The sequence below is a fragment of the Tuber melanosporum genome, assembly GCF_000151645.1.
Source record: "Tuber melanosporum whole genome shotgun sequence assembly, scaffold_30, strain Mel28".
Lineage (NCBI taxonomy): Eukaryota > Fungi > Ascomycota > Pezizomycetes > Pezizales > Tuberaceae > Tuber > Tuber melanosporum.
Window position 1 is genome coordinate 498170 of NW_003298975.1, and position 25350 is coordinate 523519.

General features: G+C 45.2%; 4 protein-coding genes; 1 reads left to right on the forward strand and 3 right to left on the reverse strand.

The window, feature by feature from the left end:
* Positions 1 to 9558: 9558 nt before the first annotated feature.
* On the reverse strand, positions 9559 to 11666 carry GSTUM_00006955001 (uncharacterized protein; the record flags this gene model as incomplete). XM_002839058.2 has 2 exons in its annotated part: positions 9559 to 10175; positions 10257 to 11666. The coding sequence occupies 2 exons, from the start codon at positions 11664 to 11666 to the stop codon at positions 9903 to 9905; spliced, it is 1683 nt and encodes a 560-aa protein (XP_002839104.1). The 3' UTR covers positions 9559 to 9902.
* Positions 11667 to 16407: 4741 nt separating this feature from the next.
* Positions 16408 to 18078, reverse strand: GSTUM_00006956001 (uncharacterized protein; the record flags this gene model as incomplete). XM_002839059.2 has 2 exons in its annotated part: positions 16408 to 17699; positions 17757 to 18078. 2 exons carry the CDS (start codon positions 18076 to 18078, stop codon positions 17029 to 17031), a joined length of 993 nt encoding a protein of 330 aa, XP_002839105.1. The 3' UTR covers positions 16408 to 17028.
* A 56-nt stretch (positions 18079 to 18134) lies between these two features.
* GSTUM_00006957001 (uncharacterized protein) lies at positions 18135 to 19859 on the reverse strand (the record flags this gene model as incomplete). XM_002839060.2 has 3 exons in its annotated part: positions 18135 to 19111; positions 19170 to 19282; positions 19338 to 19859. 3 exons carry the CDS (start codon positions 19857 to 19859, stop codon positions 18451 to 18453), a joined length of 1296 nt encoding a protein of 431 aa, XP_002839106.1. The 3' UTR covers positions 18135 to 18450.
* Positions 19860 to 21305: 1446 nt separating this feature from the next.
* Positions 21306 to 22521, forward strand: GSTUM_00006958001 (uncharacterized protein; the record flags this gene model as incomplete). XM_002839061.2 has 2 exons in its annotated part: positions 21306 to 21481; positions 21536 to 22521. The coding sequence occupies 2 exons, from the start codon at positions 21306 to 21308 to the stop codon at positions 21561 to 21563; spliced, it is 204 nt and encodes a 67-aa protein (XP_002839107.1). The 3' UTR covers positions 21564 to 22521.
* Between the last annotated feature and the right edge of the window lie 2829 nt (positions 22522 to 25350).

A 25350-nucleotide genomic window follows, 5' to 3' on the forward strand; every position in this document is an offset into this window, starting at 1 on the left:
CAGATCCAAAAAACTATGAGATAGTCCTAGGGATGCCATGGTTACGAAAGCATAATCCGATGCTCAATTAGAACGAGAACAAGTTGACCTTTACAAGCAAAACATGTACAACACGATGTCTCAACAGTTCACCTGTGGCCTAATCAACACCGATATGGGAAGCGGAAGAAGAAACTTTGCATGCAAAGTTCGCCGAGATACGGCAAAATAAGAGAGTCCAGATACAAAGACTAGACCAAGAGGCAAAAGTGCCTACCAAGGGTTCCAAAGGAGCAGCAGGACACGACCTATACGCCAACAAAGGAATCAAGATACCGGCCAACGGGCAGGCAACAATAGCAACAGGAATAGCCATTGGACTCCCAGAAGGCACCTACGGATGGATAGCACCCCGCATTGGTCTAGCAGTCAAATATCGGCTCATGACCATGGCAGGGGTGATCGACGTCGACTATACAGGTGAAATCAAAGTGGTCCTGGCCAACCTATCCCAAGAGGAGTACAAGTCCAGAAAGGCGATCGAATCGCACAGTTGATAATCGAAAAAATCAACCAAAAGGATCTGCATGAAGTAGATCAACTGGAAGAAACCATAAGAGGAAAGAAGGGATTTAGAAGCACAGACCAAAACCAGCTCAATACAACAAAAAGAATTGAGATCAAAGAGATCACAGCACAAGCCTTTGGACGGCACTATCGAAGGGGAGATACCACAGGAATTCTCAAATGGATATATGAAGACGAGAAAGCAGTTCTAGCAAAAATCAACATCAGCACAGAGCTAGCAATCCAGGACAAGAAATACCAAAGCAAAAACGGTGGAAAGAATTGGTTCCAAAAGAATATCACCAATTCACAAATCTATTCCAAGAAGAGGAAGCTACAGAGCTACCACCTCAAAGACCAGGAATTGATCACGAAATTCAGCTGGACAAAGATGAAAAAACGGGAAAGACAAAAGAAATTCCCTACAAAAGGCTATACCCCCTAGGAGAAGCAGAGCTTGAAGAACTAAGGAAGTACATCGAGCAAAACCTAAAGCGAGGATGGATCAGAGACTCTTTCGCGTCAGGAGGATCCCCGATACTATTCGTCAAAAAGAAAGACGGAAAAATGAGACTTTGCGTGGACTACAGAGCCCTCAATTCGGTTACCAAGAAAGACCGATATCCGCTACCCTTGATTGGAGAAGCACTGGACAGACTATGGTCGGCAAAATACTTCACCAAACTCAACATCAAAGATGCATACCATAATATACGCATCAAGGCAGGAGACGAATGGAAGACTACATTCGCCTCAAGATATGGAATATTCGAATACTTAGTTATGCCCTTCGGGCTAACCAACGCACCGGCTTCATTCCAGAGATGGATCAACAAAGTACTTAATAAGTACCTCGACATATGTTGCATCGTATATTTGGACGATGTACTCATATACTCGGAAAACATATCGCAACACCAAAAAGATATCAGCAATATCATGGCCGCAATACAAGGATCAGGAATGAAGATCAAACCAACAAAATGCGAATTCCATAAGGAAGAAACAGAATACCTTGGATTTATCATCAATCGAAATGGGGTCAAGGTTGACCCTGTTAAAACAGCAGCCATATGGGATTGGGCCAAACCAAACAACAAGACAGATGTTCAATGCTTTATGGGATTCTGCAACTTTTATCGAAGGTTCATAGAGGGATTTAGCAGGCTTGCAAAACCACTCTATAACCTAACCAAGAAAGACAAAAAGTGGGAATGGGGAGAAACCGAACAAAAAGCATATGATGCAATACGAACGCATCTAACATCGGCACCCATACTGGTTCACTTCAACCCAGACAGAAGGACGATGATCGAAACAGATGCTTCAAAATATGTATGCTCAGGCATACTATCACAATAATGCGACGATGGAAAATGGAGGCCAGTGTCCTATCAATCCAAGACAATGACCCCCGCAGAGTGCAACTACGATGTTGCAAACAAAGAACTATTAGCAATAGTTCAAGCATTAAAAGAATGGAGAAGATACATTTCGAACAGCGACCATCCAGTCCGAGTTCTAACCGACCACAAGAACCTGGTAACGTTCATGACTACGAAAGAACTGAACCACGACCAGATAAGATGGATGGAACACCTCAGCAAATACAACTTCAAAATCGAATACTGACCAGGCAAAGAAAGTGGAAAGCCAGACGCTCTCACAAGGATTGCAAGCGACAAACCACAAACAAAAGAAGACGAAAGAATCAAACAAAAAACACGAACACTATTACCAAAAACCTACTTTGAGGCAAGGGAGGTTATCCAATTCACATCAACGGAGGAAGAGAGGAGATAGAGAACGCAAACGAGAAAGACAAAACAATTCAGACAATAAGAGAAGCTTTGAAGGAAGGAAAAAAAGAGATGAAAGGAATTGCTCTGGGTTTATGCCAATGGAAGGATGGAAATACGTAGTACGATAGAAAACAATGGATCCCCGAAGAAGAGGAGATAAGGACAAACATTATACGACAACACCACGATATCCGAACGGCAGGACACGGAGGAACGGCTAAAACCATAGAATTTATTACGAGGTCATTCTATTGGCCAGGACTGTGCGAAGACGTCAAACAATATGTCAAAAATTGCGACATATGCCAAAGAACGAAAACAGCTAAACATGTACCATATGGATTACTAAAATCAAACAAAGTTCCCGAACAACCATGGGAAACAATTACTATGGATTTCACCACGGACTTACCAACATCGGAAAATTGCAATAGCATCCTGGTCGTGGTGGATCGTCTGACCAAAATAAGCCATTTCATTCCAGTTAGAAAAGATATCAATACGAGAGATTTTATACAAACCTTTTTCAGAGAGGTTTTTCAACTTCATGGCCTACCCAAGAATATCATCACCGATCGAGGAACACTATTCACCTCAGGACTATGGAAAAAAGTAACCGGAGAAATGGGAATACAAAACAGAATGAGCACAGCGTTCCACCCACAAACGGATGGACAAACGGAACGAGTAAATGCAATACTCGAACAATATTTAAGGGCTTACGTCAACTATCAACAAGATGATTAGTACAAGCTGTTATCAATGGCTGAATTCGCATACAACAATAGAAAGCAAGAAACGATCAGCACAACACCATTCTTCGCGAATTACGGACAACATCAACAAAGTCAGACCACATATCATACGATTAATGATATGATACCGGAGAAAGCGGATATGGGAAAACTACACGAAACCTTACAATACAAGATGAGTCAAGCACAACAATGGCAAAAAGAACAATACGATAAGCACCGAAGACCGGATCCGAACATACACCCAGGAGATATGGTATGGCTAATACCACGCAATATTCATACGACACGACTATGAAAGAAACTGGACTACAAGAAAATCGGACCCTTCAGGATATCGGAAAAAGTGGGCAGCCGAGCTTATAAACTCGACCTTCCCCCCTCAATGCAAATACACAATACATTCCACATCTCACTCCTCGAATTATAGAACAACAATAAGTTTCCTTCCCAAACACTTATTCCTCCCCCTCCGATCGAACTCGACGGAGAACCAGAATACGAGCTCGACAAAATAGTCGATTCCCGCTTCTTCCACGGTCACCTCCAATACCGAGCCAAGTGGACAGGATATTCTCCTGAACATGATAAAACTTGGTACTTCGCACACAACTTCGAAAACGCACAAAATGCCATCTCAACCTTCCACCAGCGATACCCAGGCAAGCCCGGCCTAGGTGACGATCACGTTCAATCAAGGCAAAGGCGAGGGAAAGGCTCCCACACTATTGCAGCAACATGAGGGCTGGGGCGATAGCCCCCGCCAAACTACACCCACCAGCCCCGAATACTCATTCATGGGTCCAACCAACAAAGAACTCAAGGAAAGGGAAAGACTAGCACAGCATAACGCCATGTCATGGACGGTATGCTACGATGACGGTTGCCAAACACACTTTGGTGACAAAGAAGTCTCAGGATGGTTCCCGAGAGAATGTCGAAAGCGTGGCCCACGCCCAGACCACGTTCTGAAGCATTGGCAACAATGCTTCAGAAATGGGTGCAGGATGCACAGGGCACAGAAAATATCTGCGGGATTCTACCCGCAGAAGGATGGAAGCAGAAAAGAGTTGGAAGGAGAAGATGCCAGAAAGGCATGGGCCGTGAGGACGCGGTCCAGGGAAGGAGGGGCCCAAAACTGCTCCGCAGACACGGAACTGGATGTCAGGAGCCTACACAGGCAGATCCGGGGACTCCGAGAACAACTGGGCCAAGCCGAGGCCACAATTTAGGCAAACGACAAAACGATCGCGGAGCTAAGACAGCTGAACGATAATTAGCGGCACACAATCGAAAGGGCGAACCTAACTCTGGAATCGGTGAGGGTCAGATGGAGGGCGGCTAACGAAAATTTCCACAAGCTGAGAAGGACCATGCGCTCGGCAGGACGGGAACTATTGAAACTGGAAGAAAAGGCCTGATGGGACTCAAGCTTAGGAGGAGGGAAGCTAATGTCACAAATGTGGCTTAGCGAGGAAAGGGTTTTCACGTGACGCATAGTTATGAGTCACAGGTACGTTATTGTTTCACACATATGACTCATTAGGGTCAGATAATTTGTTATGTGTGGAATTTGTGATGCTTTCACACATGGCTCAAGTATGAGTCATGGGACGTACGCCTGACAAGTATGCCTTACAAGTATGCCTTGCAGGTAAGCCTTGCGCATATGATTTATGTTTTACACATGACCTCATTATAAGGTCATGGGTTTCGAGCATATGACTCAGTTGAGTCATATGACTTGTTTATTGCGTTATGATTGGTTTATGAGTTTTGTATATGACCTCGCTGTAAGGTCATGGGTTTTGAGCATGTGATCACTTTGGTCACATAATTAGTTTGTTATGATTTGGTTTCGCGCATGAGACCACTTTAGGTCACATGACTACAGGCGGGAAGAATACTATATAAGGAGGCCGATGCGGCTGAGGAAGATAGGTTCTTCACGCTTTGTTCTAAGTACTTTTCCTACTTATTACTTTAACGAATATAAAATACCTTTACGATCTTTATCTTTATTGCAACGTTATCATTACGCCGAGAAGTGCTCGTCACGAAGAGGAGTTAAAGAAAGCTTACAATAGGCGTTTCCGATAGAAGACAAAGGTCTTGTACTATCGGTAATGTAGGCAGAGGCCTAGAGCTATCATAAGACAAACAAAGAAGCAGACAGAAGAGATAAGTATCGTTCCCCGTCGCCAAGAACTAACTATCTAAAAGGGGATCGTTACATAGGATTTCTTCTGGTCTCTGGTATGACACTTATGAGAAAGAACTTATTGTGGAAACCGAAGCTTTTAGTTTCTCAGACTCCACTTTTGATGATTATTAGGTTTTGTTTAAACAGTTGTTTTGTTTTAAAGAATGTAACTGGTATGGGTACTCAGTTATTGGTTTTGTTTTACATTTTGTTTTAAGTATCACTTTGATATTTGGTTTGTTTTAAGTATCGTTTGATACTTGGTTTTGTTTTATATTTCATTTTAAGTATCGCTTTAATACTTGGTTTGTTTTAAGTATCGTTTGATACTTGGTTTTGTTTTTACTAAAGGGTATCGCTTGATACCTTTTGATTAATTTCGTTCATGCTAAACATGAACAAGATTTGTATATTTAAAGACCGCCTGTTTCCATAATGGAAAAGGCAGACTTCGACAAACAGTATTTCAATATACTTGGTTGAACGGTAACCTCTTTTGTTCTCAGTACACCCTCGAAGCCTTCTTTAGTTCTCAGCTCTCACCTCCTCTCTGCTAGAGCACGCCACTTGCCAACTATCATACCATTTACCAATAATGTGATTAGCACCTTGCGAACATGTTACAGAGAGTCACTAGGCTTCAAAGATGGGACATCTTTTATATAAGCCATAAGTAATAGGACCTTTTCACACAAAGATAATGTATCAAAAGTTAGTGGATCTTTACAAAGAACTAACACATACCCATCCACCCTACAATAATTAAAAGTATTTAGAACTCTCAGAAAACACTACCAAAGAAGCCAATAGACTTTGTAGACTGTTACAACTAGACTAAGGAATATATTATAGTTGCAGGAATTCTTACCAATGCCAAACAATAATCAAAGCCCCATCATCTATGACAACCAGAAGTTTCCAACTGAGGTATCATCTACGAACCCAGTAGAAGAGCTTCCCGCAAATTAGTAGGAAGTTATCTGGAATATATCTGTTAGTTGAATAAGGAGTTATGGAGGTTTGAAGTTAATAACCTAAGAAGGTTACATCTACAACTACTCCTGCAAACACAACCCATTTATAAAACTCATCATTTCATTAATAAGGAAGACAGTTGGAGCCAACGCAGTTAAACCTGAAAACTAGGTCATAAGTCTAAGAACTCCAAAGATCAGATAATTACTATTGGAAACAGCACAGTTCTCCAACTGGTGAAATAGTAAATTGCTGAAAAAGGTATAATAATTTTCAGGATCTCTCTGTATTCGCACTTTTGGAGAAATCCTGACATTGCGAGATATAGTTAGAGAGGTACATCAGTGAAAAGAAATACACTTGAGTCCTACATGTCCTGTATGTCCTGACTTCTCTTTTGTATCCTGATTTTCAATTTACATCCTGATTACAATTTTTGAAAATCTAATAAGCTGCTGATTCTACATTTTTTAAATTTAATGCCAGTACAAACAGATAATTATTTTGGGTACATACGGGGATTCAAAGTAAACAAAGTATTTTTAATGAAATGGACTTGAAATACTGATTACATAATGGGTATATGTTCCTATAAGCTTATATTTTGCAAGAACAAGTATTTGCTTAATATAAATCTGATGAAATAACGCTTTTTGATAATATTCCCAGAAGGTTTTTTAAGCCATATCAGGATGCAAACAGGGATTACAGGACACACTAAACATACCAGATGTAAGGAGTATTTTTTGCTAATGTACATAATTTGTATAAGAAGTCATATTGTCCGCAAACACTCAAACATGCAATATAAATATCAAAGTACTTTCCAAGATTTTAGACATAATCAAGCAATGGAGAAGAGACCTTAACAATATAATGTTGTTTTTATGATTCCACTTTACTTTACCTTACTCTTAGTAGTCATAAATTAAACGAGTAATCCTTCAAACCTTCCTAAACAAATCTCCATCTACAAACAAATCTCAATTGGCCTAGACAATTCTGAGTCTATACAGATCATCTCCACCTAACAGTGAGTTCTTAGTAGTTATTAATGAAAAGAGTATTACTGAGCCTTCCTAGACAATCTCCATCTATACCAAAGATTCCAGCCTAAGTCCTCTCAATACGTACTACAGTTGGCTTCTGCCTAACCATGTCTTATATATAACTGCAGCTTGGACATGTTTTATCATATTTTATTAATATTTCATGATAACTATTAGGAATTATGTATATACTACTTTCTTTGATTTATGGAATATTTCATTATCATTACATATTTGCTTAGACTTTATATTCCTAATTATTTCAGATTTACTGAAATTTCCCTCACACCCTCTCTGATTCATGCATGCTTATGAGAATATCTTAGCAGATTCTCTAGGTTAAACACACTTACTCTTATATTTTTCCAACTCATATTATAGTTTTACATGGTCATACTTCTATTTCTTCTTACTATGTTTCTCTATTATACGAAGTTTATGTAGAGGATACAAACCTGTATAATATATATAGGCATTACCACCTACTTTATTTACAAAGAATTAAAGACAAGAAACTCCATTAATCTACCTTCATACCTCTTACCTCCTAGCTAGAAACGTGCCTGTAATATACTCTTAATATTATGTCTGCGTAGTCTACATTACTACTAAGATCATACTATTCACATATTCAATAACTTTTACATTCTGAACTTCTTTTCAATTTACCTCCTGTGCTTATTTAAAGACTAAAATAGAATTTCTTACTCTTTATTTCTTATTCTACATACCAGGAATATTAAAGTATCTTAGATCTGGCATGCCTTAGACCTGGAATGACAAGAATTAGGCTAGCTCTAATACTCAAATCCAGAGGCTGTGAATCTAGGATCTGATAATTATAATTAATCAGGATTATACTATACCAATTGGAAGATGAAAATAATATGATATATTCTCACTTAGGATCAAATCTGAACAGACTGATTGGGGCACAGAAATACTCTAGACAAAGAAGATACATGAAGAAATTCAAAATGTATGGGACATCAGTGTAATAGGAAGGCTACTCCAGACATACAGGATACATGAGAAGTAACAGACATGTAGGGTATATTAAAACACAGTGCCCCTGTGTCAGATATGGGATAATCTTTTACTAATACTTCCTAAAGATATCTCCGTCTACATTAAAGATTCAAGCCTAATTTTTTTCAATGTACAATAGAGTTGGCTTCTGCCTAACAGTTGTGGCAGTCAGCTACAACTGTGACATAAGTAATCTCTTTATCTAATTGGAACTCAAACCAGACTTTATTCTTAGAGAAGAATTATAGAAAGAAAGATATGAATTGAGAGAATGTTTAAAATAATATGAAGTGAAAAATAATTAGAATTGGAGATACGGATAAAGCATTGTTTGGTACATCAACCCTAGCATCAATCCCATAACTGGATGAAAATTGTAGAAAAAAAGGCATCGAGTACTACCTACTGGAGAAGTGGTACACTAGCCTGGTCTCTACAGAACAATCGCCGGGAACTCTCGACCCCTTGGGTCTTTCGGGAAATATTCGTTGGGCGACTTACAAGGATACCAGGCGATATAATATTTAATAGCATGTATAAAGTATATAGGGCAAGCAGGTCAATGCCAGTATATTCACTTCTATTCAGAAGCAACAAAGAGAGTGACAAAAGAATGAGGAGAGAGAGATATTGCTTAACGACGACGAGAACGAATTGATCTGATAGAGAGCACTTAGGAAAAGAATAGCAACGTACAGAGTCTTTTACAGAGAGCTGGAAAGGAAACAATAGGAACGGAAAGAAGATGACAACATAATGAAAAATATGAAAATCACCACGATCCTCACTGTTCAAACAAGACGGAAACAAAACAAGTATCACAACTTGTATCACAACTAGTATCTAAACACTGGACTGTTCCAGTTCCAACGCCACATGTTTTATCACCACTAGCCCTCGTTTCCAACACTAGCGAGTGAAAAGATTTTCCAAACACCGATGCTTTCTGGTGAACCCGTCGAAACACTAGGCCCAGCCATAGTCTGTTTCAACAGCATGAGCCTCTAACATTGACCAAAGCATCCAAAAACGACGAAATTCACATCCAGCAATACATTTCCTCCGAACCAACAAACAAAACCCAGCATCACATAATTATGGGGAATCTACATTATAGAACAAGCCAAACTCCTGCACATAAAAGGATAAAATAGAGAAAAGTATAAAGAAAAATCCCTCAATGGAATAAAAATAAAAAGCCATTCTCACGAATCGAATTAATATATTCAGCTAAGCCAGGCCGCACCGCCCTATTGTCCTACAACACCCACTCCTACCCCCCACCAGCCAACCAGCCCATGTCACCAGTTCCAATCCATTCCCCTCTCGATGCACCAATTATCACTCGCTAGAACACATTCAAAGGGCACGGCAAGAAAAGAGACTGCAGTAAACGACAGGTAATTGAAATGTAAAGAGAAGAAAGAAAAGAAAGAAAAGAAGCTCAGATTTCCCCAACGATGCGATTGACGGTTATTTGCAGAAGAGCGTAAAGAGACTGTACAAAGTAGAAAAACCACAAGAGACATGAAAGGAAGAAAGGTCACCACATATCGTCGCTTGCAGATTTTGGTTCGTGCGGTGCTGACTTTGTGCTTCGTGATTTCGATGACCTACTCCCACTATAATCGCGGTCTCTGTCTCTATCGCGCTCCCGCTCGCGTCGGGGTTCAAGTGGCTGGTCGTAGTAACCGTTTCCATTCTCCGGGGCGTGCTTGGAGGTGTATTGTGCTGCGCGGGATTGTGGTCTATCCGTGTCGTTGGCCTCGTCGTCGTACATTTGGGAATCATCGACGTAGTCAGATTCGTTAGAGCCCTACATTTTTTTCACAAAAGCAAAGGATGTTAGTCACAAGTTTCTAAAGTACGAAGCTTTCCTTTAGTTCCTAGAACGTACATTATCGTATTGGTAATACTGGCTGCTCTGCTGCTCTGACTGTTGGTGCTGCTGCTGCTTCTGCTGTTCCCTTGATGGCTGGCTGACGGTTGCCTGCTGGACCAGATGCGGTTGTGTTTGCTGCACCTTTGCGAGGTAGGAATACATAAAGTTGCTAAGCAACACCTGCTGTTGTAAAGGTCTCCTTGGATTTGCGAGTTTTAAATGCGAGAGGCGATAGATGGCGCGCTCAATGTGGATTGGGAAACGAGTATAGTAATATGTCTGTTGAGGTTGGTGATGCGCCGGATCCGGAGAGACCCCCCTAGAGCTGCTACCCTTGGCCTTCTGAGCACCATCACCGCCAGGCTTCTTCCTCGAACTCCCAAAGAAGGAGAACAACCCCTCCTTCTCTTTCTTATCCTCACCCCGGGGCTTCCTAGCTTCCTTCTCATCCGTCTTGGACCCGTTGGTATCGCTGGTAATGACTTTCCCGGTATTGCCCAGATCGATAGACTTCTGCAAAAGATCCAATCGAGTATTATCATGCTTATCAGCCGATTTCGGGCGCTTCTCCTTCTTCACTTTAGTCTTCTCTTCCTTATCCTTCTTTTCGTGGTGGTGGTGGTGGTGGTGGTCCTTTTCCCTCTCTCTTGTTTTGTCCGCTGAATCCCCGAGCAACCATCCCCAGCTTGATTTGCGCCCCGTGCCCCCATCATTACTGCCCGCTGAATCAGGCCTCTTTCTCTCCTTCCCATCAGCCTTCCCGGGGTCCAAGAGTGGTACTGGTTCAGGGCCTCTACTAGCTAGTGCCGTAGGCGACGATACCACCTCTGTGACAACTTCAGAGGCTTGGGTCCTCTGTAGTGCAGGTCGTTGCGGTTTCGCCTGCCTTGGTAACTGTGGCGCTTGCGGTTGGGGTGGAGGGTCAAATGATGAATGCCGTTCAGGAATGATTAATTCCTGAGGTTGTTCTGGTGGCGGTGTTTCAACAATCAAGGGGACTGGAGGTATAGGCTCACTCTGCCGAGACCTTGATGACCCCTTAGGAGATGAAGCTCTCCTCTGTTTGGTAGGTGCAGATTTATGTTTTTCCGACGACTTACCAATGACATCGATAGAAACAGACGAACTACTTGCCTTTACAGCGGATCCCCTCTGAGAGGATCGTCTTGGGTAGTCATCTGGTTCATCCCTACGGGCAGTTGACAAGGGCATCGGCTCAGTTGATACGCGCTCTAATCGAAATCCGCCCTTGGAAACAATTGGTGAAGATGCTGGAGAGCTATCCTCCGCATCGGTCTCCGACGATTTAACAACCCTCTTCGGAAGAGGAACTCTTTCCCCCTTCCGCAAACTCCCTCTCCTGTAAGTCGTCCGAGTCGATCTTCTAAGAGCCGCCCCACCAGGCGCTGCATTCAGAATTGGCATATCCCCCCCTACAACCAACAATTAGAAATTGCTCCACCCCCCACAACGAGTATTTGATGGGAAGACAGCCCGCCTGCTCCTCTGGTTTCCTTACCTTCTTCATTCCTCCTTTCCACACTAAGTTTTCGCATAAGGCTGTTGGGATCATTCATCAAGTCCTCCAGCTGTACACTCGGCCCTTCCCTTCCCGACTCTCGTCTTCCCAACCTCTCAGCGCCATCCCGGTATCCCTTGACACCCTCCGAGCGGTCAATCTGCCTCGATAACATGGACTTCTTCCTCCGCAGCGAGGGACTACCAGAACCCGGTCCATCTGGCGATAAAGACCCATCCCTCTGCGGCCTCCGGATTTCACTCTTCTTAGCCTCTAGATAGGCACTAAACTCCTTAGGGGCCAACTCCGGGTGCAATCTCGCCGGCACCCAAAACACGCTCCCGGGATCGCCACCATCATCAGGGGGTGTCGAGGGAACAAAAGTATTGAACGACGGCAAATCGGGATCTGCCGACGAAGTAACATCCATAGACATCCGTCGGAGAGCCTGCAGGTTACTTATCTCCTGGGCCACAGCAATAGGATCAGATTCGTAGTCAATGTCGTTCAGCGGGAAGGGTTTGTTAGCGGTGTCACCGATTGAGGGTGATGATGATGATGATGATGATCGGATGGATAAGGTTGGCGAGCTGGGGGAAGCACGTTCATTGCCTCTGGGCCTACCATTGCCCCAGTCCCTAGACGACGAGGCGGTGGAAGAGGCGACCGATGACGAAAACACAGAACTATGTCTATTTCGTAAGGCTCCGGTGTTGGAGTAGGAGTCCGGTGGGAGAACATAACTTTGTCGTCGGCCATCTTCGTCTATGTACTCACCATACATATCACCTATAGCTTCTGTAACATGATGATCAGGGTCAATGGATAACCGGGAGTCGTGGCTAGAGGGGATGCCTCTAGAATCGCGTGCTCGTGAAGTAGCCTATAAATTGCAGGACCGGTGAGCTTCTCGTCACGTTGACATGTCCCCATAAACCAATTATGACGGCAGAAGCAAGATGAAGCAAGGATCTCTCCTTTAATTTTCCCAGCGGGTGAGGGATACAACAGCAGCAGGGAGGGGAGGTGAGCGAGGAACAAAGGGATTTTGGAGACACACCTTCATGGACGAGCTATGGGACTGTTTGAGATGAAGGTGAAGGATATCGAGAGCCTGACCACGGGCCTCCGGAGTGACAGTTCTCGAGCTAACAAGCTGTGGTCATCTGCTGCTGCTGCCTCTGAAATGGTAGGTTGCAAAAGCGTGAACCTTTCCAAATCGAGTGAGGTGGGGGGGAAGAGGATTAGGGTGGATGGATAGGTAAGTAGTAGTATTGATCGTTGAAACGGTCTGATCCGTTAGAAAGGAGGGAGAGCGGGTGTAGGTGTGGGGGGAGGGGGGGGCGGATTGTTGGAGTGCGGGTTGAGGGTGGAAGAGAGAGACAAGACGGACGGATGAAATGTTATTTTAGCGGAGGCTCATGCAACGCCTCCCTTGTTTCTCCTTTTCCAGTCTTCTTCTTTTATTCTCTTCTTCCCCACCGATTCCTTCTATCATATAACCTACAGCACTTTCCCCTAATATCAACAGCCCGTTGAATGAAAAGATATGCGGGAAAGGTACAGCAAAAATAGAAGGGAAGAAAGGATCGCACCGTACCCTTACACTCCTTCGGAGGAAATAAATAAAAAATGGTCGCCGATGCTCCCCAACCAGAGATCTAGCAGTGAACGGCTAGCTGGCAGATGCGTCCGCAAGGGAGTTCGGCCGGCTTCCAGCGTTCCACAAGCGGAGAGGGGGGAAAGGGGGAGAAAGGATAAAGCCTGCTTGCTGTCTGTCTGCTTCTGCTCGTGTTCAAAGCTCAAGGGGCAAGTGCAAGAATCTCGCCTCTACAAAATAAACTCTCATGGAAGGTGATTATGATAATAAGGTTAATTCAAGGAATAACCAAACACCTTCTCCGAGTAAAATAAAAAAATAATGAGAATAAGATAGGAATAAATTTTCTCCTCTCTCCCCTTACGCCAAAAATATAGTAACATCGCTAAAGAGTAGCGGGTCGTACTCGTACAGTTATTGCATCATGAAGAAACGTCTCGAACAGCAAAAGTTACTGTACTCGTACCTCATTTCATCCCCATTCAAAAAAAAAACAGGGAATCAACCGCCATTGTTCGCCTCAATCATCTCGCATGGCAAGATTGAGTCCTGATATGATACCACCCATCAATTTCTCACGGCCCCAGCCAACCAGCCAACAACAGACACAAACGTGTTATTAAGCGCTCCTCGCGCACCACCAGCATCCTCACCCCTGATCCCCTTTAATTTGACGTGCGCGCGCGCGAAGAATGGCAATAAAGACCATAAACCCTTCGCCCCAGTCCAACCTTATCGCCCTTTAATCACGATAAGACGTCAAGTTAACTCTATGATACCATACCAGCTTCTGCTTTCTACTTGTGCAGAACAAAACACCATAGCATGGTACGAGGTATGATACCGTAGCCTAATAGCCCCAATTATAAACAAAAACTAATCACGGGTATTATGCAGCTACCCTATTCCCCGGGTGCACATGACCAGTGCATGGGATATCACTCGAGTGGGATAACATGTCATATCATACCATGCCGTTATTATACCAGCACAGTATAAGCGAAGTTGGAGGAGGGGAATTATGGGTGTGATAATAATGCACACAGCTTAGGAATTTTCCCAAGTTATCATAAATCACAGCAGGACCGGTGTAGTGATGGCCGGCCACTCGAGATCTCAAGGGGGTTTGGAAATAATTTGCTCTCATCCGCAGGCCAGCAACACCCATCTCCGGGTAATGCGGGGAGATCTTGTGGGAAGCTCTCTCTCTCGCATTTTCTACCGAGCAAGAGGTACAAGTAAGCCTTGTTTTCGCTCACTTTATATCTCTCCCCACCTCTTCCACCCATCCCTCCCCGCCTTCCGGGTATGCCTCGCACTATTAAACGGGCGGGAGGGGGGGGGGTAAGTTAAGTACCGTACTATGGAAGAAAGGAATGCAGCACATCTGATTAGATCTTCTATGATATATCATTACGTTGCCTTGTCACTCCTGCAGCCCTCTTACCTGAGATATGATACTACGATCTACACGACTCAATCCCATCCAAACACTCTCCACAGAGATGGTAATCGAGTGATTCACAACCATAAAAATATTATGAAAAGGCCCGCAGGACAGGACAGGCACAAGACGAGTATAGTAGTATCATACCAGTGGGTCACACACACACACTCTCTCTCTCCGCCACCGCCGCCCAAATCACCACGAATGAGTGGGTCAACACTCCAAATACCACATGCCAGAGAAAATCGGAAGAAGTTGCCACCGTGTCACCAGGCAAGTCGTAGATGGTCCACATCTACCGCATCCCACCGCACATCACCAGACCCATCGACCCAAAGAGTGAAAACATGATATTGTATTCCCATCCTCATCTTTCATTCATCCCATCCCATCCCATCCGGCTTGCCAGCTAACTTAACTGCCTTCAGATTCGCACCCATCTGCCGCATGTTACACAATACCCTACGTATGCATACATACAAAGGGAAAAAAAATCGAATATATAATACATACAGCACGCTGACAATTATATACCAAAATTTACATCTCTTTTTCCTCACTTCGCAACGCAACAGCCTGATATTCGATCATTGCAAAAGAGCGCGCGGCCAAGAAAACTCTTTCGTCGCGCGCGCAGCAGCAGCATAATAATATAGTTACTAAAATCCTGGGCGTTCTCCTGTAGACCTTGGCAGCGTGTGAACATTTGGGATCAGCAGTTTTCAGATCAGGTACAGTACAGTATCATACATACGGTACTCGAGTACAGTAACTGTATCATACAGTACATTTTTTCCGTTGTGGACGGACCCCTGCGGATATTTGGCACTCATACCAAGATTTACGCCCTCTCTCCACCGAACCATCCGCGCCGGACAAACCCCGACTTTGCTGGAATAACGCACACACCCAAAATCCTTAGACCCAGGGATACTTGTTCATATATCTATAATATTATGGTGGTTCATGAGGGGGGAGGCATGGAACGTCTAAGATTAGAATGGTAATTTTATTTGACGTTTGGGTGTGGTTTTGCCGTGTTGCCAGGAGATGGTAGTATCATAGTGTACAGTACAGTACATTTATGGCCCGACGATGACCAGTGAACCATGAACTAAATTAAATTATATGCGGAACGCACAAAGCACACACAAGCAAGCAATTATTTCGCGCCAAAAATAAGATAAAAATAATATCTTATAAAAATTTAATAAAAGACAAACTCATTCGTGCCCGCTTCCGTGATTAACCGTTAACCTTAGCAAGAGGGAAAGGGAAGGAAGTTAGTGTACAGTACTGTATCATACAGTAGTAGGGTATACAAAAACAAGACACGCCACAGCTTTTTTACGTATAAATTCCCCATTATAATGATAAAAAATTAATGCCAGTGCAATTACGCATTTTTTCACCTTCCTTCCTCCACTTTTCTTTCTTTCTCTCTGGAAACAATATCCAGGAGGGAAGAGAAGGGAAAAGGAAAAATAAAAGCAGGCAATGTCTTTGTAAATTTATCGAGTTAAGGGGAAAAATTGATGTGTGCTGAAGGAAGGGAAGAATTTACGGACATATGCTACGCTGCAGCGCCGGTTGAATAATGAAGAAAGATGTATCATTTCAGACACCGCCTAATACCGTAGACATTCATTACCTATCTATCTACCTCGCTGCTGTGATAGAATGAGATATGATGACCGATTCGGGGGTGAAGGGGATTAAAAGAAATGTTAATAAATGGTAAAAGATACAGCGGTGAAAATGAAGAAAAAATAGAGTAAAAAAAAAAAAAAAAATACAGGCCTCCCAGCGAAATTGAAGTTGAAGGTGAGTAAAAGATGAAGATGAAAAGGCCAGGGTAGAATTAGAATGTCGTGACCAAACGGAGGAATATGGAATAAACATCGCACCGGGTGAAAGAAGTGAATAACGGATCCGTGAATTTGAGGGAAAAAATTGAAAATTGAAGCCCAAATCAAGCTAAGAGGAAAGAGTACCAGAAAAGAAAAATAAAGAATTTTGTTTCCGCAAAACCCAGGGTGAAATCAAATAACCTTAGCCCCCCTTCCCCTTTGCTGCTCCCGCAAAAATCAAAAATCAGAAGGTTTAAACGCCCATATCCAGAGATTTCTTGCTTTCGTTTTTTTTCTCCGCCGCCGTGGTATTGTTTCCATTTTTCCATGCTTTTTTCGATTGGAGGAATGCACCGTTAACGTATTTCCCCTTACAGCAGTATTGATCCGAGATACCCGTGCCGTTGGAGCGTTTCGGTATCGAGTTGCTTAATTCTCACAAGGTCTGTGGTGTCCCTGGGACTTCGCTCTCCGACAGCTAGCTCGGCCAAATGCTGGAGACTGCCATGGCCAGGTGGAATTTCAGGGGGTCCACCGCCGGACCCACCAGTTTTGTCCATCTTCCTACGTATAACCAGGTCTTTGATTGCCCTATCCCATCCGAAACTATCTTCGGCAGTGGCAATGCCCCTTCGTTGCTCCAAGGCATCGGCCAACTGTTGAATACCTTTCAAAGCATCCTCTCTTGTCTCCTGAACCTCAGCAAGGTCCACGAGAGTCACCAGTGCAAGAGCTGCAAAGTGATGGTTGAGTGGAGTTATTGGTGTATTAGGGCTCGCAAGCATCGTGACAACCCTGGAGGCCGGCCCTAGAAGCTGGTGTGGTTCGGAGGTGGGATTGTGCCTCAGTACGAGTAGCTTAACATGGTAATATGCCACGTGGAGGAGGTTCGGCGAACCCCATATCCCATCAACGCTTTCACGGAACCGCTCAAGCTCGCCACGTAGTAGCTTAGAAATAAAGGGGTTATGCAAAGCTGCCGAAACAGCTTCATCGGAGGTGGTAAACGCCTCTGCCAGATGTCCCAAAATGCAAGATAGGCCTGTTGGGCTCAGTCAACCTCGTTGCTGCGGAATGTTGGTTCGATATTCAGACTTACGTGCAACATGAAATGGGACTGATCCAAGCAATGGATTGTCCTCTGGTACTAAAACAACACTGGAATCTGGGATAAATAACGGAGTGGATGTGCTTATCGCATGCCAGCGATCCAAGATCACCAGGACCCACCATGCCCGTCGGCCCAGCCTCTCATCGGAATCCGAATCTCCATTGGCATACTTTCCCCGACTCCGGTTCTGATGCAGCTTCAGATTGTAGGCCAGACCAACGGCCGCGCCAAGCCAAACCGCTCTCGGCGGCCCGAGTCCGCGCATCGTAGCCGGGGCACGATTATCAGATTCCAGGCCCAACAAAATCATAGTTTGAAGATACAAGATATTTGTAGGCATCGATCTAACGACAGGGTTATCGAATTGAGAGGCCAACGTCAATTCACATGCTTTCTTTGTATCTGTTGGCGGTGAATTAGGTCGAAGATGTGATGATGGGTTCGATCGTATGGTAGCATGCAGAGCCTCTAAGAAAGCCTCCCTAACTGTAATAGAAGTGTTCGCTAACCGTTGGTGAAGACGGTCCTTTGAGTGTGGAAGAAGGGGAAATGTCGGATGTATCAACTCATAGTATCTGTCACGAGGTTAAACGATCGTCGAGTGAGCTTCATAAAATATTTTGAAAATGTATCAAAATGTATGAAGATATATATAAGAGGCTGTTGGGATTCTTAGGATCACTCACTGATCAATTATTTCATCATCCCATTCAAATCCACTTATATCCCCAGGCGTTGAGCCAGCAGCAGAGCGCCCAAGATCTGGCGATTCAAACGGAAAACTTACACTTGCACGCCGGCCGCCGACATCAGGAACTGATTTCCAATACTGACCCATACCATTTGGCGATAAAGTAGCTCTATAGCCAGGCGCAGAGGGCTCAGCAGTTGAAGGAGGGTGTTGGCGTGACGCCTGATGAGGCGGAGGCGGGGGTGGTGGAGGTTGATGTGCATGGGTAGACGGGGCTTGCTGGGGGTGTGGCAGCTGCCGCTGTGGTTGCGATTCATGCAGAAGCTGTGCTCTCTGTTGATGCTGATGTTGTGTCGTGGGATGAAACGAATCAATAGAAGGTAGTCGTTCATTCGACCTGGCCGTTGGATTAGATTGAGACAACGGCTGAAGGTGTACCGAAGATTGAAAATCGCTAGATGTCGACAAAGCTCTCTTCCTAGACCGCCCCTGTGAGCTGGGTGGCCCAGCTGGTGGAGGCGACGTCGAATCCGAAGGACCGGGTGACTGATCTCCTTCGCCGGCCATACCCGAACCGTAAGATGAATGCATGTCACCCGTAGACATGGAATTTTCAAGAGTATTTAATCTGTCGGCCAGCTCTTTGATGTAGCTGGGACGTGGAAATTAGAGCGGAACTGGTAAAAACTATGAAAATCATTTCCTCTTACCCTTTGCTTGGCCCGCGTTTCATGGGAACCCTGCTGAAAGAACACTTGGAGCCGACTCGCTTGCAGCTTGAGCATTGCTCAACACCAGATTCTGAAGTCGCGTCACATCGTATCTATAGGGAAGGAAATTTAGTAATAAATTGTGCACATGGAGGATAGAATTGCTACTTTTTTTCGTCGGCACTCGTCGCAGGCGCGCGAAACTTTAGACCTTTTTCGCGGCGCCGTATCGCCCGTAACTCCCTCGAGGCCCTGCGAAGAGTCACTTAAACCCAGAGATACAGTCCTGGGCGATACTGGTTGTCGCGGGTCATTTTGTGAAGGTCCTGGGGGTGAGGCGCCCGGCATTGAAGAGACTATTGGAGGTAAACCGCGCGGTATATTTCTTTCTGCGGAGGATAAGTGCATGGAGTCCTGTGGAGAGAGTCGCTGGTGGTGCGAGAAAAAATTAGTCGAACTACCATCTCCCGGAGAGTTCGTTGGGTTGTATTGAGGCTGCACAGGCTGCGCCTGGTCAGTTCGGATTTGGTGTTGGTGATGCTGCGTGATTGCACGTGGAGTGGTAGAGGGCGGCGAAGAGGCGAACAAAAGCGGACTTTTTGACCGAGAAGAGCTACCTGCAACTGCAGGAACCGCTGCCCCGGCAGCCGAGGTTTGCGATGGAGTGGCTGCAACTTCGGCCATTGCCATGGCAGAACGTTAAAGAAGGAGTGAGAAAAACCGCGATCAGAGTAATAACATAATTCGTCCACTAACTTTCTTTCTTTTCTTTTGGGGAGAATCTCTCTTCTGCTAGGCAAAAAATATTCGCATTTGGGGGCGTGATATGAGTGGTGGGTTGGCTTTCTTTTTTGGGGGGGTGACTTGGTATGTACGAATGTGTATGTATGTACGATGAGCGGAGTACCTTATTTATCGAGTGTATATACGCTATTTGTGGAGGGCAGCAAGATATAATGCTCGGGAAAGAAAGGATGGAAGTGTGGACGGATGAACAGATGAAGATGGAGGAACGGTTGGTTAGGTTTGAATGGCTGGGTGGGTGGACGAGGGGGCGGATTGGGAAATGAGCAGCAGGAGAAAGCAGGACGAGCAGGAGCAACAGGAAAGAGGGCTTGGAGGATGAGAAATGTGCTGCTGGGGTGTGTGTGGGGGAGCGGGGAAGTGAGTAGAGTAGTAGTGGTAGCGCAGGAGCAATAGTACCGGGAGTAGTGAAGGAAGGGTCAACTGGAGACGGTGAAAGGAGGAAAGCAGTATGAATGATTGGAAGGGGTTTGAAGGGAGGGGGGGTGTGGGAAGAGAATGAAAGGGGAAGATGAAGAGAAGGGGGGAAGAGAGGATAAGATGGATGGAGGAAAAATGACAGAAGAAAAGATGGGTATGAATAGTATGGGGTACCGTAAAGGGATCTAGAGTTTAAGTGGGTGCTGGTTACGGGAAGGCGATGATAATGATGGTGTTAATGTAATGAATGGCCAGACAAAGAGGTGATGATGATGAGTGAGTGAGCAAGTGAGAGACGAGACGAGCCACCGCCAGCACCAAGTGGGCAAACAGTCGGGTCCTCCGAAAGTCTCGAGCAAAGGGCAAGGAGGGAAGGGAGAGGAGGGAGCGACCTTGCAACCCAAAATGAGAGAAAGGTGCGGGGGCTTTTTTGGGTTTCGGGAGAAGGAAAAACGTGGGAAAGATATGGGGAGACCGGAAGAGGGGAAAAAAGTCGGGGCGAGGGAGAGACCCCAGATTGCTCTCTCAATCAAGTGTGCTAGGTCTCTAACTGTACCCCGGACGCCGGCTGTGGGTTTGTGGTTTGCCAAAATGTAGATTTATATTTCACTTGGGCGCTGCTGTCATTGATCCCTACAAGTACTGTGGAATAACCTGTATACCCTTCATTATATATATATATATATCAACCTCGAAGTAAGTAAGTATAGTTTTCACTGTTGCACTGACCGAGGACCAAGGTTGCCCAGGTTTGTTTGGCACGCAACATCTTTAATCCTGCTAGGGTTACCGTACAGTACAAGTACTTGTACAAGTACTGTACGGGGGGGTAACCCTCGGGTTGTTGAAAATCGAAATATGGGCACCAGTATCGTGCTTTGGAGGACGGGAGATTAGGAAGGGTGACAGAAAATGAAAGAAGTGAGAAAAAGGGAGAGAGAAAAAAAAAACTTTCCACAAGGGACCCAGTTCCTAGTCTCTAGTAAACCCCCCCCCTTAGTCCCACTCCCACGGGCCGGACAGGGCGTGCCACCTGTGCTCACCATATCGGAGCTCTCCCTTTTTCTGATTATGTTTATTATGAACCGGTATCATTTCGTACATTTTTACTAGTTAAAACTTCTGCTGACTGGACTGTGTAGGAGGAATACCGGCACCGTTATGTGTTGAATCGCTGGTACGGAACTGCAGCATTCAGTTGCGTGCAATCCACTCTTCTCACTCGTAAACGGCTATCACCGCTCGTAGAGTACGATAGCCCAAAATGCTGCTCGAGTACCGGTGCCGTACCTCAGAGCACGATCCGGTGCCCCAAAGCCCCGTCGTTTCAGAGTCAAGCACTGACTGAGCTTTCCTCCCCATGCGCCGCAGAAGCGGGAATAGCAGGCTCCACTTGGCCCCGTGAGCCGGGAAGACCGAGGGCCGTCAGTACCAAATCGAATTGATGACCGAACGCTGGGAAGGGGGGAAAAAGGAAAAATAAAACAAGAGGGAATGAATGGGGAGGGAAGAGGGAAAAGGGAAAGCAGAAGGGGGGCTTGTCGTTGCCGCTGAAGTGAACTTTGGTGTGGGAACTGGGGACGGCAAATTCTGGGGCAGTGGGAGACCGGGGGTATGGGCGCCACTAAGAGAACAGCATTTGTGGAACTCGTGATGATATACCGGTATATATTGCAAGCACTCCACATGTCGGTCGGTACGGTACGATATATTACGGCAATGAAGATTGCTGTAAATAAACATGATAAACGCTCGCGAGGCAAGTGCAGCAAGCAAGCGAGCGGGCGAGAAAAGAGGCAGAATCAGATATCCAAACGAGTGGCAACCATACCGGTGCACTACACCCTGTTCCCAGAATTGGAGGGGAAAAAGAGACTGTGAAGAAGGGCGCACAGACACTTCCAATTGACAGCGGAGAAAATAATCTCTTACCCCGATGGATATGCATATTTTCGTCCAAGAACGATAAACGAAGAAAACCATCTTTGTGAAATGAAGAAGGAAAAAAAAGGATAACAGAGAACAAAAAAAAACCATTTTATCAACAGTTCTTACCCTATCCCATCAAGTTAACTTATCGTTGAGATAGTCTATCCTAAAATAATTACCGGGTTTAAGTTTTGTGACCACTGTAATTGTTCCATCGTCGCTCACGCTCAAGTTAAGAGAGGTCTTGTCCTTCCTCACTTGTCCTGAACCCCCCATGGGTAAGAAATGCAGCGCCTCAATTCGCCCCACCCTCCCACACCCCGGGAATATTGTCTCAAACCGAGCAGAAAGAGTTTCTCCGGAAATCAGATACGATACGGTAGGAGCGTGAGCAGCCAAGGGGAGGGAAGGAGCTAGCCGGTTTGTTTCTGGGCAAAACAGGGAAAAGCCGAGTGCCGCATCCAGTCTACCTCTTTCAACTGGGACTGCCCGTTGTTGGCGTTTAAGGAAAGGTGGGGTTAGAGCAGGGTTAGAGCAGGGTTGCTTCTCCTTCTTTCTTATGGATCCGGGGGTTGGAACCACGGATTGCGGAGAAAAAGGCTGGTGTCGTTGGAATTAGCCTCTAGGAAACAAGCTCCAACCCCGATGATAGCCCCGGCCTTCGAATTTTACGCTCGAGAATCGACTACGGTATTAGAATACCCTGAATCGGTGTGGTTTAAAGGCCCACTGCACTGCACTGCACTGCATGATACTGTACGAGTACTAGTAACTTACTCGTACTGTACTGTACCGATATTCCAACAATTCTTCCCGGATCCCAAAAGTTCTGTGCGCAACTCGTTAAATAAACATTGGTTTCACAAAGCACGAAGGACAGCCCGTGTCAGAAAGGAATAGAAAAGCAAAAACAAAAAAGGAATTAAACGAAAACCCTAAAATAATGGTGTCACCAGTACAGTATCAAGAGCCCCGTCTTTCCTATCACGAGTAAAGGAATGCAAGAATAGGGGGAGAGAGAAAAAGCATGCAACACTCGGTTACGAGTACTATCCATAAAGGGAGTCCGGGGTACCGTAACTCTCAAGCATGGCTGGGCTCCCGTCGTGAAGACCGCACAGGGGAAATGAACTGCAGTTTCTATATGCACTCCCTATTATTTGGGTAGTACAAAAGACCGAACAATAATCCTTCAGAGGCAGTACCGGTAGTAAAAAAATCCGAATGGGATCGATCCCAAGGAGAGGGTGAGAGAACGAGATACAGCTCCTCTTAGCCCCGGTCGACGATCCACCTTCTTTCGGTGACCACGGTTAACCCCTCTTCATGATCACCTCCGGTCGGACACTGAGCGACAAACTATTGAGCGTTGCCGTTATTGTGCAATCTGAAGTTTTCGTTGAAATTTCGGGGATTTATCGAAGCGCATGCAACCGGTGCCACTCTAGTAAAATTCATTCATACCATGTATTGTGCCTAGGTTAGACAAAAAAACCTGTCCTCGATATCGACATTCAATTGGCACACGCAGCGTGAGGAATGAACCCAAAAGACACCCTTTCCCTAATCTCACCTTTCTCTCAAGCTCTGCTCTATCCAAAGGAGTCTCTTAATCTAGAGGACCTTCTTGGAGCGATGAAAGTGGAGGCAAACAAGAAGCCCAACTACAACCCCACTCGGAGCTAAAAAGCGCCAACTACAAGGAACACAACGACGGTGGTCCTAGGGTCTCTTGTGGGCTTGTTTTGCAGCAGCGGTACTCGACTCAATAGAAAAAATAACGAAGTACAGACTCTGGCCTTTGGTGGTAATTGAGAGTTCGCCTGGGTTTAGGGACAATCCACACTTGCTGAATTGGCCAGGAGTAACCACCTGATCTAAGCACCATGCGAGAAGGTACTGGTTAAGGGTAATTTAGCAGTGTTTTGGATATTCCTGTCGGCTGGGACCGAATCGCCAAGACGGGGCGCGGATGTTGGAAATCGTTAGACACGATAGGAACAAGCTGTCGCTTGATTTCCCTGCCGATTTCCGGAGCCATGGAAATTCAATTCAAAAGTTCCTGTTCGCCGCCCTTTTCCCAATCACTGGCCGAATAGGGAAGATAAACGAAAAAGTGAACAAATCGTTTCTGTTATCTATGGCGCCATAGAACCCACAAACTTCCTCCGACGGAAGCGGCGATCATTAGAGGGTATTTTTTTTGTTTCGGTTTTCTCTTGCTCCTTTGCTTTTCCATTGTGCAAAAAGGCGAAAACCGGCGGTTTCCACATAGCAAACGCTATTATATAATCGTTATCCTGAAAGGGAATCCATGGAGTCGTGATCCCTCGCCCCATAAGAAATCATACCCGGGGGCGGAGGAGGGGGCATCTGACAGGTCAGCTCCTGTTCCCACCCTCCACTAAGCCTTTCTCGCTTCGCTTACCCTACCTGCGTACCCAAGCAATGAAATTCCATCCTCATGACCGCCCAGCAGAACAATTTTCCGCTTCGCCCAAAGAAAAGTGGGGTCCAGTTAGCAAAAAAAAAAAAAAAAAAAAGGCAGCCCGTTTCCCCGTCGACGACCCGGCTCCGATTGATGGGGGCAAGTCCGGGTTGACCCAATTTCCGAAAGGGTAATGGATCGTCTTGGACACCGGTGCTAGAAAGGGACCACCATACAAGTACTAGTACTCATACTGTGCAAATTTATCTAGATTTTAGCCTGGACTAAAAGGAAGAATTGAGAGGAAGCTTGATTTGGCCATCCTGGATTTTCCTATCATCAATCAGATTGCTCGAGTGGGAATTGGGGGGGAGAAGGATAAACCGCATGCTTGGTGTAAACCTATCCGAGGCCGCGGGAGAAGACACATAGTCTACAGGGAGTGAAGGAGGGGAAAGTATGCCAGTGGAGCAGGGCTAGGATTGGGGGGATTGCCGGTAGGATACTGCAGAGCCAAAGTTCGTCACTAGCGAAGTCCTCATCATCATTACTTGTACTCGTAGATTGGGTTCAAACAGGGAACTAATCCCCAATCATCAT